This window comes from Pleurodeles waltl, chromosome 7 (assembly GCF_031143425.1).
Source record: "Pleurodeles waltl isolate 20211129_DDA chromosome 7, aPleWal1.hap1.20221129, whole genome shotgun sequence".
In the NCBI taxonomy this organism is placed as follows: Eukaryota; Metazoa; Chordata; class Amphibia; order Caudata; family Salamandridae; genus Pleurodeles; species Pleurodeles waltl.
This window is the reverse complement of record NC_090446.1, coordinates 904,969,096-904,989,322: the sequence shown is the minus strand read 5'-3', so window position 1 is coordinate 904,989,322 and position 20,227 is coordinate 904,969,096. Positions and strand designations below refer to the sequence as shown.

At 47.7% G+C, this 20,227-nt stretch overlaps 1 protein-coding gene across 5 annotated transcripts in view; it reads right to left on the bottom strand.

The window, feature by feature from the left end:
* HMGXB3 (HMG-box containing 3) overlaps window positions 1-20,227 on the bottom strand; it is a 330,748-nt gene that overhangs the window by 106,018 nt on the left and 204,503 nt on the right. For all 5 annotated transcript variants that reach the window (XM_069199526.1, XM_069199525.1, XM_069199522.1 and 2 more), the window contains exons 12-13: window positions 19,424-19,725; window positions 18,744-18,871 (exon numbers count right to left, since the gene is read on the bottom strand). In XM_069199526.1, the coding sequence (XP_069055627.1) occupies window positions 18,744-18,871; window positions 19,424-19,725 (430 nt within the window). The remainder of the gene's footprint in view (window positions 1-18,743; window positions 18,872-19,423; window positions 19,726-20,227) is intronic.

The window sequence follows — 20,227 nt, the reverse complement described above, 5'->3', positions numbered from 1 at the left end:
AATTGGTACTAGTTCTATTGCGTCTTTTTGCACCAACGCTTGGACCTCCAGTTCTAATAGATCCATGTGTTGTTTGGACATGTTGTGTGTTTTCGGTGGGACATTTGGAGGGAATTCTATGCAATAACCATGTTGGATAATGTCTAGGACCCACGTGTCTGTTGTTATTTCCTCCCAGTTTTGGTACAAATTTGTTAGTCTCCCCCCACTGTTGTTATGTGTTGGGGATTTGTGACACTGGAGTCACTGTTTATTTTGCGGTGTCTTGGGACTTTGGAACTTCCCTCTAGTTTTAGGGAACTGTCCCCCTCTGTATTGTCCCCGAAAACTTCCCCTCTGATACTGGCTCTGGTATGTGGGCCTTGTTTGTGAGGTTGAGGGTTCTGTGCTCTGTCCTCGAAACCCCCCTCTAAACTGTGTTTTGCGAAATGTGCCTCTGCTCTGTGTGGAGTAGAGTGCGCCCATGGCCTTGGCCGTATCTGTGTGCTTTTTAAGTTTCTCAATAGCAGTGTCCACTTCCGGCCCAAACAACTGCTGTCCGCTAAAAGGCATATTCAGCACCGCCTGTTGAATTTCTGGCTTGAATCCTGAGGTGCGTAGCCATGCGTCTCTCTGTATGGTGACCGCTGTATCTACAGTTCTTGCCGCTGTGTCCGCTGCGTCCATTGCCGACCGTATCTGGTTATTAGAGATACTCTGGCCTTCTTCCACCACTTGTTGCGCACGCTTTTGGAACTCTTTGGGTAAATGCTCGATGAAGTGTTGCATTTCGTCCCAATCAGCTCTATCGTATCTTGATAGCAAGGCCTGTGAATTGGCAATGAGCCATTGGTTGGCTGCCTGTGCCGCAACTCTTTTCCCCGCTGCGTCGAACTTGCGACTTTCCTTGTCGGGTTGTGGTGCATCCCTGATGTGTGTGAGTTCGCCCTTTTGCGAGCTGCACCTACTACCACGGAGTCCGGTGTTAATTGCTGCGTGATGTACACAGGGTCTGTCGGTGGTGTTTTGTACTTTTGTTCCCACCCTCGGAGTGATGGCCCTGCCTTTCACAGGCTCTTGAAAGACTTGTTTGGAGTGTTTCAACATTCCCGGTAACATAGGGAGACTCTGGTACTGACTGTGTGGATGACAGAGTATTAAACAAAAAGTCATCTTCAATTGGTTCTGCGTGCAGGGTGACATTGTGAAATGCGGCTGCTCTGGACACCACCTGTGTGTAAGCAGTACTGTCCTCAGGTGGTGATGGCCTCGCTGGGTAGCAGTCGGGACTGTTATCTGATACGGGCGCATCATAAAGATCCCATGCGTAAGGGTCATCTTGGCTCATCCCTGTATGCGTTGGGGACTGCATCATTGGTGGAGGGGCCATTGGTGATGGTTGTGGTGATGGTGGCGGAGTTACTTGTCTTGCCACCTTTGCTTGTGGCTGTCTGTCTTTCTCTTGGAAAGCAAGTTTTCTTTTCATTCGGATTGGAGGGAGAGTTCTTATTCTCCCTGTTTCTTTTTGAATGTGGAGCCTTCTTTGCATGTAATCTGGCTCCCCAGCTTCTAACTCTTGGCCAAATTTGTGTCCTTGCAACTTGGTTTCGGCTCCGAAGCCGGATGTTTCGGTATCGAAACTTTTTCAACCGTTTTTTTCGGTTCCGAAGACACTTTTTTGGCTTTCGGTGTTCCGATTTCTCGGTGCCGATCTTTTTCGGTGCCGGTTTCTCGATGTCGAGATTGCTCTGACCCTGTGTCTCGGGGTCGAGCCTGTTCTGTGCCGGTATCTCGACCGGAGTCGGAAGACTTCGACACGTGCGTGCCCTTTTTCGGTGCCGATGGCCGATCACCTAATTTTCGGGTTAAGCCATGGCCTGCTGGCGGTGGCGTCCCCTGGGCTTTTATGTATTTTCCATGAGTTTTGGCCAGGGGTGTTCTACTCACGGTTTTCGGCGTCTGTTCGGTTTCGGCCTCGTCCGAATCCGCGATGGAGAAGGTTTCCTCTTCTTCCAAGTGTTGGTGTCCTGCCGGCGCCGACGCCATTTGAAGTCTTCTTGCTCTCCGGTCTCTTAGCGTTTTCCTCAACCGAAACGCTCGACAGGCCTCGCAGGTATCCTCTTTGTGTTCGGGAGACAAACACAAATTACAGACCAGATGCTGATCTGTGTAAGGATACTTGTTGTGGCATTCGGGGCAGAAGCGGAATGGGGTCCGTTCCATTAGCCTTGAAGACGCACGAGGTCGGGCCGACCAGGCCCCGCCGGGGAATCGAAACCCCGAAGGGCCACCGAAGCTCTTCAAAATTCGGTGTCGATCTGTTTTAACTAACCCGATCCCGAACGCAAACAATACCGTCGAGTTTTCCGAGATTTAACTAACTTTCCGAACCGAAACACGGAGTGAAGAGGAACACGTCCGAACCCGATGGCGGAAAGAAAACAATCTAAGATGGAGTCGACGCCCATGCGCAATGGAGACGAAAGGGGAGGAGTCCCTCGATCTCGTGACTCGAAAAGACTTCTTCGAAGAAAAACAACTTGTAACACTCCGAGCCCAACACTAGATGGCGGGATGTGCACAGCATGTGTATCTGCAGCTACACATGCCATTGAACATATATATATATATATATATATCTACTGATCCAATAATGACTGTCCAATGGTAAAATAATTTAAATACCATTCATCCAAACTATTACGGAAGAAACTATACGATAAAAGATCGAAAAAAAGAGCACAATGAAACAATGGTAAACAATGTTGAAACACTGGTGACTCTTGAGCCATATGATTAAGGTTGAGGATATTGAAGGTTATGGAAGCACGACTCGTCCTGTTTATGTTTCAATGTATAAAAAACACATATAAAAAGGTACCCTTGAAGGGACTGTATTACATTTTTCAGGCTATTGCCAGTATAAATTTGGGGTAGTCTCTCACTCATTGTTGTGAATAGAAGAATAAGTAACTTACTTTTGGTAATGCCTTACCTGGTAGAGATTCTATCTCGATGCAGACTCCTTACCTTAGAATTATACCCAGCCGTCAGACTGGATCCAGAGAATTTTTGTGAGCAGTACCCCTGCACACCAGAAGGTGGCACTGGTGCACAGTGCCTATATAGCCAACCCCCTGGTGTGATAATGTCAGTTTCTTTTTGAGACTTTCCATACCAGGAGCATGAAGCCAAAAGAACACTGACCTGTGATGTGGAAAAACTAAGGCCCTGCGAGGCAAACAGCCTTGTCCATATAAATTTGTTCACAGAGCGAGGAGAATGGGTGGGTTAGTAAGGAATCTGTGGCTAGATAGAGTTTTGAACTAATGGGGCCACACACAGAGATTATATATTGGCATGAAATCGCAGGTTTATTTACAGGAACAAAACACGATCCTTCCTCCAAGCCAGCAACACTCCAACTGAACGAACGCCACACCACATTCCATTCTAATGGAATGTTAACTAGCAGACAAATAAATGAAATAAAAACACACACCACGCTACAAATATAACAAGTGTCTCCCAAAAAAGGCTTTAACGAAGGTAAGTAACTTTCTCATCTAACACTAGAAAGCCCTGCAGGACTGAACAAGCAATGTGCCCATCCCTACGGACCTGACTGTCCAGGCAGTAGTGCTTGGTAAACATGTGCAGAAATGCCAACATTGCTGCCTGGCAGATGTCCAAAACTCTGCGTGCTAACTCTGTTGTTGCAGCCTTGGCACTGTTGGAATATGCACACAAACCATCAGGTTGCTTCTTGGCCAGTAGATTTTATTTCAGGGCACAATCCATTGGGAGTCTGCTTCTGCACAGCCTTCCCCTTCTTGGCTCTGACATGCCGCATGAAGAGTCCACCCGGCAATCTTTAGTGCAGTCAAGGAAGAACAACAAAGTCTTTTTGGGGTTTAATCGCTGGAATCGCTCTTGTTCCTCAGAGGGCTGCGGCGGAGCATAAAAGGTAGGCTGGGTGAAAGGGAGTGACAACTTTCAGAAGAAAGGAAGCTCTAGTACAAAGAACCAGCTTGTCTGAGAAGATGGCATGAATACTTGGACGACAAGGCCTGGAGCTCACTGACCCTCTGGGCACTTATCGCCACTAAGAAAGTTGTCTTGACGTTAGGCGTCAAGAGGACAGTTATGCAGTGACTCAAAGGGAGAACACATCAGAAATGCGAGTATGAGACTGATGTCTCACTGAGGCATGTTAAAGGGTAAAGGTGGAAATATATCGGACACCTTCTAAAAACCTATTTACAACGGGGGATTTGAAAAAGGAATGGCTGATCCGGCAACCGTCAGAAGGCTGAGATGGCAGAAAGATAGCTCTTTAACTGCTAGAAGGTTGAGATGGCAGAAAGATAGTCCTTTAAAGAGCCCAATGCATAGCCCTCCTGGGCAAGAGAAAAAAAAAAAAAAGGACCAGAGAAAGGGGAGCAAAGAGGGTCAGCTTGCTTTTCTGCATACCATGCCCTACATTTGGCACAGGTGCATACCGTCTTCGTGGAGGGACTGGCTGCCAAGATAACATTAAAGACTTTGGGGGGGAAGGTCGAATGATGTCAACTGTTGCCACTCAATCACTACTCATGATTGCGGAGCATTGATGGGTTCTGTGGATAACCCTCCTATGCTTCTGCGATAGACATTCTTCCTGAAGGGGCTGCCTGACCCGAGAACCGATGGTCATGCTGAACAACTTGGGATACCAAACTCTATGAGCCCAGTCAGGAGTCACAAGTTTAGCTTGGGTCCGGCCGTTCCTGATCTTGAATACTCTGAGCAGGAGTGGTATGGGTGGAAAGACAAACAGCAGGTCTGAGCTCCACTCAAGATGTAAAGGGTTTCCTAACAAGAGCTGTCTTGGAATGTCCAGTGGGCGGAACTGCTGACATTGTGCATTCTTGTCAGTGGCAAAGAGATCTAACCAAGGCTCTCCCCGCCACTGAAAGAGACCTGCACAATCTCCAGATGGAGACATCATTTGTGATCTGCTAAGCATCTTCAGCCGAGTTTGCTGCTCTGGCCTTCAGAGAGGCCGCCAGGTGTTGAACAACCAGGGATAATCCCTGACGTTTCAGCCCTGTCCAGAGGGGCAGAGACTATTCACAAAGGGTTCACAATCCCACCCGCGCTGTTTGTTGCAGTACAACATGGCAGGGGTGTTGTCCATGAACACCTGCACTAGACTTCCCTTGATGGAGGGTGGAAAGGCTTTCAATGCCAGCCTGATCGCTCAGGGCTTTAGTAAGTTGATGTAGAATCTGGATTGCGAAAGAGACATGAGGCCTCTGATCTGTATCTCTCCCAGACGGTCGGCCCATTCCACAAGTGAAGCATCTGCCACTACTGCCAGATCTGGTTGGGGAAGGGAGAGGCATCTGCCGTGGACCCAATCGTGTAATCACCACCGCAGATTGCAGCTGGCCTCCATCTAGGTGGCGATTGCTCTCATCCTGTTGTGGAAATTGTTCTTGGCTCGCGCAGAGTCCTCGGACAGGGAGAAGTGTCTTCGGCATAGGAAGCTATGTTTAGCTCGTGTTGTTTGGTGATTTTAGAGAGCAGGGCCATGTGGATGTTGAAAAGCGTCAGGAGTCCTTGGGGGACACTGCAGCAAGTGTCTATAGGTCCTGATGTGAACAGTGGTAGCCTGACCCTCTGTGTTCTTCAGATGAGGAAGGACCTGATCCAGTTCAGGGCTCTGTCTCAGATGCTGGCGTCGTGCAGTCTGTCGCAGAGAGTGTAGTGGGAGATGGTGTCAAATGCAGCAGAGAGATTGAGGAGGATGAGTGCGGCGGTGCCTCCGTAGCCCAGTATGATGCATATGTCGTTGGGGGCTGCTAAGAGTGCGGTTTCGTGCTGTGGTTGCTTCTGAATCCGGACTGGGAAGGTACTAGGATATGGTGTGTCTCGAGGAACTCAGTGAGTTGCTGGCTGACGGCTTTCTCCGTTACCTTGGCTGGAAAAGGGGCAGAGAGATGGGTCTGTAGTTTTTCAGCTCCCTAGGGTCGACAGTAGGTTTATTGAGCAGCAGGCTGATTTTGGTGTGTTTCCAGTCTGAGGGAAATGCGGCGGTCTTGAAGGATAGGTTGATGGTTCTACAGAGCTCCGGTGATATGGAGGTGCTGGCCAAGTTGAGGATGTGATGAGGGCATGGATCTGAGGGTGCTCCCGAGTGGATGGAGTTCATCAGTCTTTGGGCGATGGGGGTCCAGGAATTCAGTATCTGGTAGGGTGCTAGCTCCATGGTGGTGAGAGGTGCTGGTGGGCTTTGGTTCCTGAAGCCTTCGTAGACGTCCTGGATCCTACGGTGAAAGAAGGTGGCAAGGTTGTTGCAGAGGTCTTGGGAGGGTGGGATGGATGAGGTTTCTGTCCCGGGGTTCGTGAACTCTGTCGATGGTGAAGAGCTCTTTGCTGTTGTGAGTGCTGGTGTTGAGGTGTGCTTCAAAGGCAGCTTTTTTTGATGTTCTGGTGGTGTGTGGTGACTGCATTTTTGTAGGCTGTGTGTTCGTCAGTGGATTTGTTGAGCCACCATTTACGTTCCAGTCGTCTGCAGGTGCGCTTGGATTCCTGTAAGTATGGCGTAAACCACTTGGGAGTTTTGCTCAGATGATTCCCTGCTGATTTCCTTAAGGGGGCTACGTTGTCGGCAGTCTGAGAGGCATCGGTGTAGGTTGCTTGCAGCTTCATTAGCATCCGCTGCATCCAGTGGGAGGGAGTGGTTGAGAGTGTTGGTGAGCTTTGCTCCTGTGACTTTGCCCCAACGTCTGCCCGGGGTACGGGGGTGTGGTGGCGTGTGGTGCTCTTTGTGTAGGAAAAGTGGATGCACTTGTGGTCGGTACAATGGTGTTCAGAGGTGTGGAGATGGTGATGTTGTCCCCTGATGAGAAGACCAGTTTGAGAATGTGTCCAGCTCTGTGGGTGGGGGGAAGCTGACAAGTTGTTTGAGTCTGAGAGTTGTGAGGCTGTCCAGGAGGTTTGAGCGCATCAAATACAAACTCTTGATCCAGACCTTTAAGGCACTGCACAACATAGGACCAGCATACCTCAACCATTGCCTCACCTTCTACATACCCAACAGACGTCTCCGTTCCTCCCAGCTCACCCTTGCAGCCATCCCCAAGAGCCGGAAAAGTACAGCAGGAAGAAGATCCTTCTCCTACTTTGCAGCCCGGACATGGAACACACTTCCCCTCAAGCTCAGGCAGACCGCATCTCTGAAGCAGTTCAGGAAGGACCTCAATACCTGGCTCTTCGACTGAGGAGCACACCTACATTCAGCACCTTGAGACTCTATGGGTGTTTAGCCGCGTTTTACAAATCCATGAATGACTGACTAATTGATTGATCTGGACCATGTTGGAGGGCTCCCCCTGATGTTTCGCCTACTGGAACTTCAGATCCCACTGCAGAGGCCCCAAATGCCAGCAGATATGTGTCACAAGCAGGTTGCAGGAGCCCATAAGGTCCAGCAGCCTCAGAGTCAGTCTCACCAAAACCAAGAGTAGAGGCTGAAACATCTGTATCATAGCTTGAATATCCTGGATTCGCCGTTCGGGAGGATAAGCCAGAATCTGTATCATGTCCAGAACAGCTCTGTTGAAAGGGAGCGTCTGAGAGGGAGTTAGGTGTGACTTCAACACGCTGACTGTGAACTCCAACGAGTGCAGGAGGTCTGCCGTAGTCTGCAGGTGGAAGACGACTGCCTACGGCAAACCTTCCCTTAACAGCCAGTTATCAAGATAGGGAAAGACTGGTATGCCTGATCTCTGAGGATGTGCTGCAACCACCGGCATCACCTTGGTGAACACTTGAGGGGGACTGGTAAGGCCAAAGGAGAGCGGAGCTGGCTGAAAGTGTTGCCCACCATGAATGTCTGTGGGTAGGCAGTATGGGAATGTGGAAATATGCATCCTGCAGGTCCCACTCCACCATCCAGTCTACCGGGCAGACAGGACCAGAGCGAGCATGAGCAGTTTGAATTTCTCCTTTTTGAGGAAAAAATTGAGAGGGCCCAGGTCCAGAATAGGATGAATAACAACCATGACCAACATCTGGTGTCCGCACCCTCTCTATGGCTCCCTTGGCCAAGAGAGCCATCACTTCCTGCAGCAATGGGGATGGATGGTTCTCTTTCAGCTTGTCGCAAGTGGGTGGCATGGGTGGAGGGATAGTCACGAAGGGGAGGGATAGTCACGAAGGGGAGGGAGCAGCCCCTTTTGACAATCTGGAAAACCCAGCGGTCTGATGTTATCGACTTTTAGTGGTGCGGGTGACGGTTGGAGGGCAAACTAAAGATGTTTGGAGGCTGCAGCTGCCATTGGGGAGAGTGGACTGGCCAGACCTCAGGGTGCCCGACCCACCGGCCACGCAAAGTCTGGGGATACTGCGTGCTGCAGTGGCTGGGAGGGTAACGATGCTGCTGGAAGCCCCTTCTGTGACCACAAAAGAAGTAAAAGGCAGCAAACTGGGGTTGGTGAGGGATATAAAAAGGCCCAAGGACCTGGCGATAGCTCTGCTATCCTTGAAACACTCCAGGGTAGAGTCAGTCTTGCCTCCAAAGAGACGGGATTCATCAAAGGGCATGTCCAAATGCAAGGATTGGACATCCCCTGAAAAGTTAGTTGTTCTGAGCCAGACATTGCGCCATAAGGCAACTGACGAAGCCGCTCTTCCTAGCGAGTTGGTCATTTCTAGCCTACATGTACTGGTGCATCTCTCCCGTCTGGCATCTCTCCAATCTGCCATGGTTGGAGAGAGTATGGCTTGGGCTTCCTCCTGTGCGACTGTATCCAACAGTGCATGGGAGTATCGGCCCAAAAGGCAAGTGGTGTTCATGGACCGCAATGCCAGGCTGGTGGAAGAAAACTTTTCTTGCCTAAGGTGACCTGCCTCTTGGATTCCCTATCCATTGGAGAGGTAGGGAATGCATCAGGGTTTACACAGGAAGTAGAGGCTTAAACCACCACTTCCAATGGGTAGGGTTTTGCGTGAGGAAATGAAAATGTCACTTACCCAGTGTACATCTGTTCGTGGCATCAGTCGCAGTAGATTCGCATGTTCTGCAATAGCTCGCCATCTGGTGTTGGGCCGGAGTGTTACAAGTTGTTTTTCTTCGAAGAAGTCTTTCGAGTCACGGGACCGAGTGACTCCTCCTTTTGTCTCCATTGCGCATGGGCGTCGACTCCATCCTCGATTGTTTTTCCCCGCAGAGGGTGAGGTAGGAGTTGAATTGTAGTAATAGTGCCCATGCAATGGAGTGACTAAGTATGCACTTATTTAAGGTTGAGATGATACATATATAAATAATTGAAGGTAACTTCCAAACTGCTACAGGCTCCCGGGGAGGCGGGTGGGCACATGCGAATCTACTGCGACTGATGCCACGAACAGATGTACACTGGGTAAGTGACATTTTCAGTTCGATGGCATCTGTCGCTGTAGATACGCATGTTCTGCAATAGACTAGTAAGCAGTTATTTCCCCAAAAGCGGTGGATCAGCCTGTAGGAGTGGAAGTAGTCTGAAATAATGTCCTTAATACAGCTTGACCTACTGTGGCTTGTTGTGCGGATAACACGTCTACACAGTAGTGCTTGGTGAATGTGTGAGGCGTAGACCATGTGGCTGCCTTACATATTTCTTGCATTGGGATGTTTCCTAGAAAGGCCATGGTAGCACCTTTCTTTCTGGTTGAGTGTGCCCTTGGTGTAATGGGCAGCTGTCGTTTAGCTTTAAGGTAGCAGATTTGGATGCATTTAACTATCCATCTGGCTATACCTTGTTTTGAAATTGGGTTTCCTGCATGAGGTTTTTGAAATGCAATAAAGAGTTGTTTAGTCTTTCTGATGTTCTTTGTTCTGTCAATGTAATACATTAATGCTCTTTTGACATCTAATGTATGTAGTGCCCTTTCAGCTACGGTATCTGGCTGTGGAAAGAACACCGGAAGTTCCACTGTTTGATTTAGATGGAACGGTGAAATAACCTTTGGCAAAAATTTAGGATTGGTCCTTAGGACGACTTTATTTTTGTGTAGTTGTATAAAAGGTTCCTGTATAGTAAACGCCTGAATCTCGCTTACTCTTCTCAGGGAAGTAATGGCGATGAGAAATGCCACCTTCCAGGTTAGGAACTGTATGTCGCAGGAGTGCATGGGTTCAAAAGGTGGACCCATAAGTCTAGTTAGGACAACATTTAGGTTCCATGAAGGAACAGGTAGTGTTCTTGGTGGTATAATTCTCCTAAGGCCCTCCATGAATGCTTTAATGACTGGTATTTTATATAGGGAAGTTGAATAGGTAGTCTGCAGGTATGCAGATATTGCTGCAAGGTGAATCTTAATGGAAGAGAAAGCTAGGTTAGATTTTTGTAAGTGAAGCAAGTAACCCACTACATGTTCTGGAGTTGTGTGTAATGGTTGTATTTGATTAATATGGCAGTAGCAAACAAACCTCTTCCATTTACTTGCATAGCAGTGCCTGGTGGATGGCCTTCTTGCTTGTTTTATGACTTCCATACATTCTTGGGTAAGTTGTAAGTGCCCGAATTCTAGGATTTCAGGAGCCAGATTGCTAGATTCAGCGATGCTGGATCTGGGTGTCTGATCCTTTGGTTGTGCTGTGTCAACAGATCTGGCCTGTTGGGCAATTTGATGCAGGGTACCACTGATAGGTCTAGCAGCGTTGTGTACCAGGGTTGCCTTGCCCAAGTTGGTGCTATCAATATGAGTTTGAGTTTGCTTTGAGTGAGTTTGTTTACCAGGTAAGGAAGGAGAGGGAGAGGAGGAAAAGCGTAAGCAAATATCCCTGACCAGTTCATCCATAGGGCATTGCCTTGGGATTGTTTGTGTGGGTATCTGGATGCGAAGTTTTGGCATTTTGCGTTCTCCCTTGTCGCAAACAAGTCTATCTGAGGTGTTCCCCAGAGTTTGAAATAAGTGTTCAGTATTTGGGGGTGAATTTCCCATTCGTGGACCTGTTGGTGATCTCGAGAGAGATTGTCTGCGAGTTGATTTTGTATCCCTGGTATAAACTGTGCAATTAGGCGAATTTGGTTGTGAATTGCCCAATGCCAAATTTTTTGTGCTAACATGCTTAACTGCGTGGAGTGCGTCCCTCCCTGCTTGTTTAGATAATATATTGTTGTCATGTTGTCTGTTTTGACGAGAATGTATTTGTGAACTATTATTGGTTGGAAAGCTTTTAGTGCTTGAAAAACTGCAAGAAGTTCTAGGTGATTGATATGCAGTTTTGTTTGATGTACGTTCCATTGTCCTTGTATGCTGTGTTGATCGAGGTGTGCTCCCCACCCTGTCATGGAAGCATCTGTTGTTATTACGTATTGTGGCACTGGGTCTTGGAAAGGCCGCCCCTTGTTTAAATTTATGTTGTTCCACCACAGAAGCGAGAGGTAAGTTTGGCGGTCTATTAACACCAGATCTAGAAGGTGACCCTGTGCTTGAGACCACTGTAATGCTAGGCATTGTTGTAAGGGCCTCATGTGCAGTCTTGCGTTTGGGACAATGGCTATGCATGATGACATCATGCCTAGGAGTTGTAATACCATCTTTGCTTGTATCTTTTGTGTTGGATACATGCGTTGTATGATGGTGTTGAAATTTTGAATTCTTTGTGGACTTGGAGTGGCTACTCCTTTTGATGTGTCTATTATGGCTCCCAGGTATTGTTGTACCTTGCGTGGCCGAATTTTGGATTTTGTGAAATTGACGGTGAACCCTAGTTTGAAGAGGGTTTGTATGATATGATTTGTGTGATTTGAGCACTCTATTAACGAATGGGCCTTGATTAGCCAGTCGTCTAGATATGGGAACACATGTATTTGCTGCCTTCTGATGTGTGCAGCGACTACCGCTAGACATTTGGTAAAGACTGTTGGTGCGGTTGTTAATCCGAAAGGCAGTACCTTGAATTGGTAATGTATTCCTTTGAATACAAACCTTAGGTATTTCCTGTGCGATGGGTGAATTGGTATATGGAAATAAGCATCCTTGAGGTCTAAAGTTGCCATGTAGTCGTGCAGCTTTAGCAATGGCAATACTTCTTGTAGTGTGACCATGTGGAAGTGGTCTGATTTGATGAAAGTGTTGACTACTCTGAGGTCTAGGATTGGTCTCAGTGTTTTGTCCTTCTTTGGTATCAGAAAGTACAGTGAGTAAACTCCTGTGTTTATTTGTGTGTTTGGCACTAATTCGATTGCATTCTTTTGCAATAGTGCCTGCACTTCTATCTCTAGGAGATTGGAATGGTGTGTTGTTAAATTTTGTGCTTTTGGTGGTATGTTTGGAGGGAACTGTAGAAATTCTATGCAGTAACCATGTTGGATAATTGCTAGAACCCAAGTGTCTGTAGTGATTTTCTCCCATGCTCTGTAATAATGACCTATTCGTCCCCCCACTGGTGTTGTGTGGAGGGGGTGAGTGACATGTGAGTCACTGTTTAGTAGTAGGGGTTTTGGGGCTTTGGAATCTTCCTCTATTTCTAGGGAATTGCCCTCCTCTATATTGTCCCCGAAAACCTCCTCTATACTGTCCTTGGTAACTGGACGGTGTGGCTTGTGAGGTGCTGGCTTGTGTGCTTTGACCCCGAAACCCCCCTCGAAAGGGCGTTTTACGGAATGAGCTGTAATTCCCTCTGCTCTGCGGGGAGTAGAGTGCGCCCATGGCTTTGGCAGTGTCTGTATCTTTTTTGAGTTTCTCAATCGCTGTGTCCACTTCTGGACCGAACAGTTCTTTTTCATTAAAAGGCATATTGAGAACTGCTTGTTGAATCTCTGGTTTAAATCCAGACGTTCGGAGCCATGCATGCCTTCTGATAGTTACAGATGTATTAATTGTCCGTGCAGCTGTATCTGCAGCGTCCATGGAGGAGCGGATCTGGTTGTTGGAGATGGCCTGTCCCTCCTCAACCACTTGTTTTGCCCTATTTTGGAAGTCTTTGGGCAGATGTTCAATGAGATGTTGCATCTCGTCCCAGTGGGCTCTGTCATAGCGCGCAAGTAGTGCCTGGGAGTTCGCGATGCGCCACTGGTTTGCAGCTTGTGCTGCGACTCTTTTACCAGCTGCATCAAACTTGCGGCTTTCTTTATCTGGGGGTGGTGCATCTCCAGATGTGTGAGAGTTGGCCCTTTTCCTAGCTGCTCCTACAACAACAGAGTCTGGTGGCAGCTGTGTTGTGATGAAAGCCGGGTCTGTAGGAGGCGGCTTATACTTTTTTTCCACCCTTGGTGTGATTGCCCTACTTTTGACCGGGTCCTTAAATATGTCTTTTGCGTGCCGGAGCATACCAGGGAGCATAGGCAGGCTTTGGTAGGAGCTGTGGGTGGAGGAGAGTGTGTTGAACAAGAAATCATCCTCGACCTGTTCTGAGTGGAGGCTTACGTTGTGAAATTGTGCTGCTCTAGCCACCACCTGAGAGTACGCGGTGCTGTCTTCTGGTGGAGATGGTTTTGTAGGGTATGCCTCTGGGCTGTTATCTGACACTGGGGCGTCGTATAGGTCCCATGCGTCCTGGTCTTGGTCACCCTGGCTCATGGTGGTGTGAGCTGGGGAGTGTGATGGCGTTTGTGCTGGTGAAACGTTAATCACGGGCGGAGGAGAGGGTGGTGGTGTAACTCTTTTCACCACTTTTGGTTGTGGTGCTTGTTCCGTCTGGAACTCCAACCTTCTCTTTCTCCTAATGGGGGGAAGGGTGCTTATTTTTCCTGTCCCCTGCTGAATGAAGATACGCTTTTGCGTATGGTCCGCATCAGTTGCTTGTAGCTCTTCCTCAAACCTATGCTTCTGCATTTGGGAGGTTAGCGAGTGCTCTTCTGTATAAGAGCCTGAAGCTGGGTCGCTTGCAGTTTGTTTCGGCGTCGAAACTTTGTCTGCGTGTTTTTTCGGCTCCGAGGTGACTTTTTTCCTTTTCGGGGCCGAAACCTCTCGGCGTCGATCTGTTTCGGTGCCGCTATCTCGGCGTTGAGCCGTGTCCACACCGGCATCTCGGTGTCGAGGCTTGTCTCCAGCACTTTCTCGGTCCCGAGAAGGCTGCGTGCCGGTGTCTCGACCGGAGTCGGACGATCTCGGCACTGTTTGGGCCTTTTTCGGTGCCGACGGTCGGTCACCGATTTTATGGGTTGAGCCATGGCCTGGTGGCAGTGGCGTCCCCTGGGCCTTGTAAATGTTTCTTTGTGTGGTTTTCGACGTCTTACTCACGGTTTGTGTATCGTCGAATCCTTCGGAGTCTGAGTCTTGGATCGAGAAGGTACCTTCCTCTTCCTGTTCCTCGAACTCCCGTCGGGCTGTCGGTGCGGACGCCATTTGAAGTCTTCTGGCTCGACGGTCTCGGAGCGTTTTTCGGGACCGGAACGCACGACAGGCCTCGCAGGTGTCTTCGCTGTGCTCAGGTGACAGGCACAGGTTGCAGACCAAGTGTTGGTCTGTGTAGGGGTATTTATTGTGGCATTTGGGGCAGAAACGGAACGGGGTCCGTTCCATCGGCGTTCTTCAGCACGCGGTCGGGCCGACCAGGCCCCGACGGAGGATCGAAAAATTACCCCGAAGGGCACCGGAGCTCTTCGATCTTCGATGCGGTGTTGAATGTAAGTATGCCGATCCCGAACGCAACAATACCGACGAAAATCTTCCGAAATTAACTATTTTTTCTGTTCCGAAACTCGGAGCGACAGGAACACGTCCGAACCCGATGGCGGAAAAAAAAACAATCGAGGATGGAGTCGACGCCCATGCGCAATGGAGACAAAAGGAGGAGTCACTCGGTCCCGTGACTCGAAAGACTTCTTCGAAGAAAAACAACTTGTAACACTCCGGCCCAACACCAGATGGCGAGCTATTGCAGAACATGCGTATCTACAGCGACAGATGCCATCGAACCTAGGGTTTCCTGGGAAGGGTGATGGTGGCAGGCAATTGTCCTGTTCACAGAAGCCCCTGTGCTGTGCTTGGAACAGGTGCCAAGCAGGACGTTTGTAAGGGCTTCATTAAAAGGGAGAAGCAGTTTGAGGGGGTCACTACCGGATGAACCACCTCTGTCAAGACATTAGTCTTGACTGCCACTGACAGCAGGCTAGGGTCCAGGACCTCGGCCACTCTTCTCACCACCATGGCAAAAGAAGCACCCTCCTTCATAGCCACAGTAGGTGGAGAGACTACTTCAGTATCTGGGGTGGTGTTCAGGCAACTGGAATTTGCCAATTCCTCACACCAGTCCATGTTGGAGTCTAGCGGCTGGTATTCCTCAGGGTACAATGACCCCTTCCATTCCTCCTCATGTCCTAGCCCATAGAAATAGGGATCAGGCTCCGGTCTGGAAGGCAAGGCTCCAGTCAGCATCGTACGACACCCCTCCAGCAGCGTGTCGAGAATTAGAATGGGGCCAGTGGTTCCAAAACATCGGCGTCTGGACTGCCTTCCAGGAAATCTGAGGTGGTACGAGTGCAGGCATGGATCCAAGGGGCTCGACTGGCCCTAGGGGGGTGAGACCTGCCGGCATAGTACCTGTAGGGGCCCTTCCCAAACCTGTGGGGCCTGAAGACGTGCCAGCAGGGAAGCGCTGCCCAAATATGAGGTGCATGGCCTCATAAAATTTACTGAGTTGGACATTGGTCACCACAGCTCCCAGAAACTCGAGGAGGTGCAGAGTTGGCCCAGGTGCAGGCTCAACCATGGAGCCAGGACTTATGAATGAGAGCTCCCTCGTTTCGTCGGATGACTTTGACAGATTGAGTAAAGTCAAAGACCTCTTCAACTTCTTAACTTTCATCTTCTTGTGGGACTTACCCGAAAACCTGGAAGACTTCAATTGCGACGAAGATTGATGGCTCTGTGATCGATCCTGGGACCTTCCTCTCAACCAGGACGAAGACCGTTGAAGTCGAACAGCAAGGACCTTGAGGGACCGCTACCTCAAAGGCTTGTGGTGTATGGCGCTGAAAACAGCAGAGGGCTTTGCATCAAAGTCGCACTCCAGGCACCAGATGAAATCAAGATGTGGGTCGTCACCAACAACTGTCAGTGGCAGGTGCCGCAGGGCTTGAAGCCAGCTTTCCTAGTGGATATCCTTGACACATCAGGACAAAGCTCTCGTAACACTTTGATAAAAAAAGTCTACAAAAAGGCCTGTGAAAAAATGCCAGGGGTAGCTCTCTCCAGATCTGCTCAGACTGCCAAGCAAAAAAAAAGAATGGATGTTAGCCAGCTTGTGTAGCGCCTATATAAGTACCAAACATGTCACTTCAGGCATAGATGACACCACAGAACCAAACAAAAGGGTACTGCTCACAAAAAATTTCCATATCCAGCCTTATACCTGGGGATAATTCTAAGGTACGGAATCTGCGGCTAGAAGTTTCTATTTGGTACTGCTTTTACACCTATAAATGCAGGGTGATGCAAACAGGATGTGGATAGCTTACCACTAAATTTGCCCTCGCTCTTTAACAGTTTAGTGTTTGTTTAATGAGAGTGGAATTGTCCATGAAGCCACACAGCATAATTCTTTGCACTATTACTGCTTAGACAACACAACCAACACCTTCTTGGCTCTAGCCTAACATACATAGACACTAGACTTGGGCTCAGCTCCAAACAATCTGAAAGAACAAATGACACATGACACCATGCATCTGGCAGCAGTGCTGATAGTATAAATGCCTTCAAAAGGCAACAAAAAGTTAGCTTGAAGAACAGAAGTCCATGGGTCAGTCTAGCTAGAAGTGCTAAGTTTGTCCCAATCTCAGAATGTGCCAGGTCTTCTCATCTGAAGAAGCATGATGATATGGTTACAATATTACACATCCATATGGAACTCTGACAAAAACTTTTAATGAAAGAAGGGTGGTTTCTCAAAACCACCCCGTCCCTTTAGTCTAGATCTAGCTTATGATTAGCCAATGTAACGGACAGGAGGAAAATCATCTGCCCTGACAGAAGCTTAGTGTTCCATGAAGTCATGATTTCAAAACAATCATAAGTCAGCCTGACCAAGGCCAGGTAACAAGGGAAGGTTTTCCCAAACTGGAGTGTTCTAGGCCTATAGAGATGCAGAAAAATGCAGCTGGGCTTGAGTGAAGTCAGTGTGATGTTTTAGCCTCTGTTAAGGCAAGGGAGGCGGTGTGGGCTTCCCTATAAACTGTCCCTTCTTCTGCAAGGAGAGGAGGCTCCAGACGGGAAGGTTTTCTTTGGTTGGTTGGGAGGGAGAGGTTTCAGAAGGACTGCTTTGACGGCATAAAATAATTTAGCTGTGGGTATTCCTGTTGTGTACTTCTGAATTATTTCATCTACTAAAGGGTCAAACATGTTTTTAGCAACCCATAATGGTCAATGACTTTTTCCTGGGTCTCTGGTTTTAGTTTCAAGGACCACAGCTGCCAGAACAAGGCCAGACCAGAGTTCATTGTCTTGGTTGCCATGAACAGCTTTTGTATCACAGGTTCATTACCAGGTTGAGATGAACGTATACTTTATAGGTCCCTAGGCACTTTACCTTCTAGTCAACCTTGAAAGAAAGTTGTTTTTTTTCCTTCAAGGAAGCAGCCATCCTTAGCAGATATTGAGCATGGCCCTGCTACTTGTTGTCTCATCGTTTTGAGATGGGAGAGAAATATTTCTAGCACAGTGGACAGGTCTGACCCAGATTAGGAAGATGTTGCAACCACCAAGCCATAAATGCTCTCATTCTTTGCAGGGATTGTCAGGGCCTCTATCGACATAACATACAAATCCTTGGACACCTCAGCATGAAAGCCACAGATGTACAACTTTCCGAGAAATCACCACTACTGCTCTCCAGGTTAATGTCGGAGTCATTGTTCATTCCTCCCAAATGAACTCTCCTGGGAGGAGGTCTAGGACATGGTTAAAGAAAAGATTTGTCCATCACTGTTAGCCTAACTGCAGACAAGGGGCAATGGCTGGATCGAAGAGGCCTGTGGTCTCTTTGGCACCACTAAGGACTAAAGAATATGCTCAGGAATGCTGCAGAAGCAAAAGAGGAACTTGCACTAGATCTTAATGGACATAGGCTGAGTCTTCAACTATAAGTACATAGCATCTTGGAATGAGTCTAAGCTAAACACTGAGGAAAATATGGAGGCAAAAGCTGAACTGAAGGGAGCTGAGAGCATTTCAGCAACTTTTTCCAGCTTCTCCAGCCTGGCCCAAGGAATCAAACAAATATTATCTGTCCATAAAGCAAAACAAGATTCATGTGGGAATGGAGATGCTCTTGTAAGAATGTGTCAGGGAGATCCCACTGCATCCTCTTGTTCCATAAAATAGGGTAAAATGAATCCAGGGGTCGATATAGAAAATGAATCTTGGCATTTCATTGTATGTTTGATTCTCTAAGGAGAGGCGGTGAATATGCCTCCCTCGAAAAATACCAACATCATTTTCTTTTAAAAGAGTTTAACGATCCTACAGTGGCACTCTGATTAATTGCAGTAGGAGGGTCCCCTTTTGGAACCTGATTTATTCCAGTAGGAGTACCCCTTTAGAAAATTTTACTGTGGTGACTTATTATTTTTTTTAAACAAAAACAAACCTTGCTCTTTAAACTGACTGACTTAGCCTCATAAGGCTCATATCGCCTTTTTAACATCTTACAGAGCATCTCCACCAAGGCCACTGCTCACCATTATGCAACATTTTAACTTAGCAATTGCTGGCAGCCCTTTAAGGTAGTATTATAGATTACAAAAACAAGGCTTTAGAGCAGAAAGGTAAACACTATTTCTTACCAGTATAGATATCTGTGAAGCTGTGTAGGGCAAGGCACTGAGGGTTCAGACACATCTTCACTTGGGCGGTTACCACCTGTAATTTATTTGCTGTCATCAGCCAGCACTCTACAGGACCAGCAAGAGAGCTGCAATTCACAAGCAAATGCATTACTATTCCACCAAAGGTGCACAGAACAAATATTGCAAAGATAAGCAGCTGCAACCTCAACATACAGGCAAAGAAAACAGTTTGTGCTACAACTGAGAAAAAGGGTCAATAACATTGCTCATTCTGCTAAAAAGACATTTAGCTCGCCATCAGTACATAACACTGCAGACAGGATCAATAATCGTACTAATTCACAGCTTTTGCAGAAGTGGATGCTAACCTTGCACAAAGAAAAAGTTCATTTTACACAAACTGGAGTGGTGAAACTCCTCTTCAAACCAGGGGTACTGCTTTCAGTGGTGCAGTCATGTACTCCTCCAAAGTACATGACAGATAATTTTGTTCTATCATCCCTTGCGCACGGCTATCTTTGTAGCATGCAGTCTGTTAGGATCACCACTAAATTGAATCTCACAATCTTGCGGGATTTTACACACCTGATGGAACCTCCCATATTATCACTACTCAGACTAGACAGACTCCATTAATCCCCGAATTAGCAAGGCACACAGTTGGGACAGACTCTTACTCTTTCTCCCCTTTCAATAAAGGGCTGCCACACAGGAGGCACTCAACGGCTGGTGACTCATAGTAGTTGGCCCAGGATGTCTGCTCGATGGTGACCGTCTGCTCGCTCACATCAGACAGGACAAAGCGGGAACTGTTGAGTTCGTGGATCAGTGCAAGTACTTCTGCCAGTTCGGATTCATTCTCTGGGATCTGTACCACTTTGCGCAGGAGCTGGAGTGTGGACATGCGCTGAGTCTCCTTTTGCGATTGGCTCAGAGGGCTGCAAATGTCCAGCTCACCGGTCACACTAAGAGGGAAGCTCTGGAGGGAACATACAGAGGAGAAAAAAAAGAGAAATGTGTAAAAAAAAAAAAAAAAAAAAAAAACCTCACTGGAACAGAAGTACGAGATGGCAAGAGTCTATAAGAGTGACATCAGCTCAACTTTAGGAGAGTTAACATTGGTCCCATGTTCATGAAGTGACTGATTTGTGCAGCTAAGACAATGCAGTCTGGGATAACTCTTAAATTTCACAGTGCACAGGAGGCTTTTCACATATTGAGGCATGCATGGCGTTAAAGTATATGAAAATGTTTAAAAGGGACTTACCTGAGTGCCAGGGTTGTGCCAATTGTGGAGAAAAATATTTTTTCAGTTGGATACAGCGTGACTCAGAAGTAATTTTTTTATTTTTCAACTGTTTTGTATACACTGGCAATCTAAATTCTGGTTTTGGAATCTCCAAATGTGTTTTTTTGCCAATGAAACACACTGAACAATTTACACTCTTTCTGGTAGATGGTGGGCTCTATGGAACTGCGAT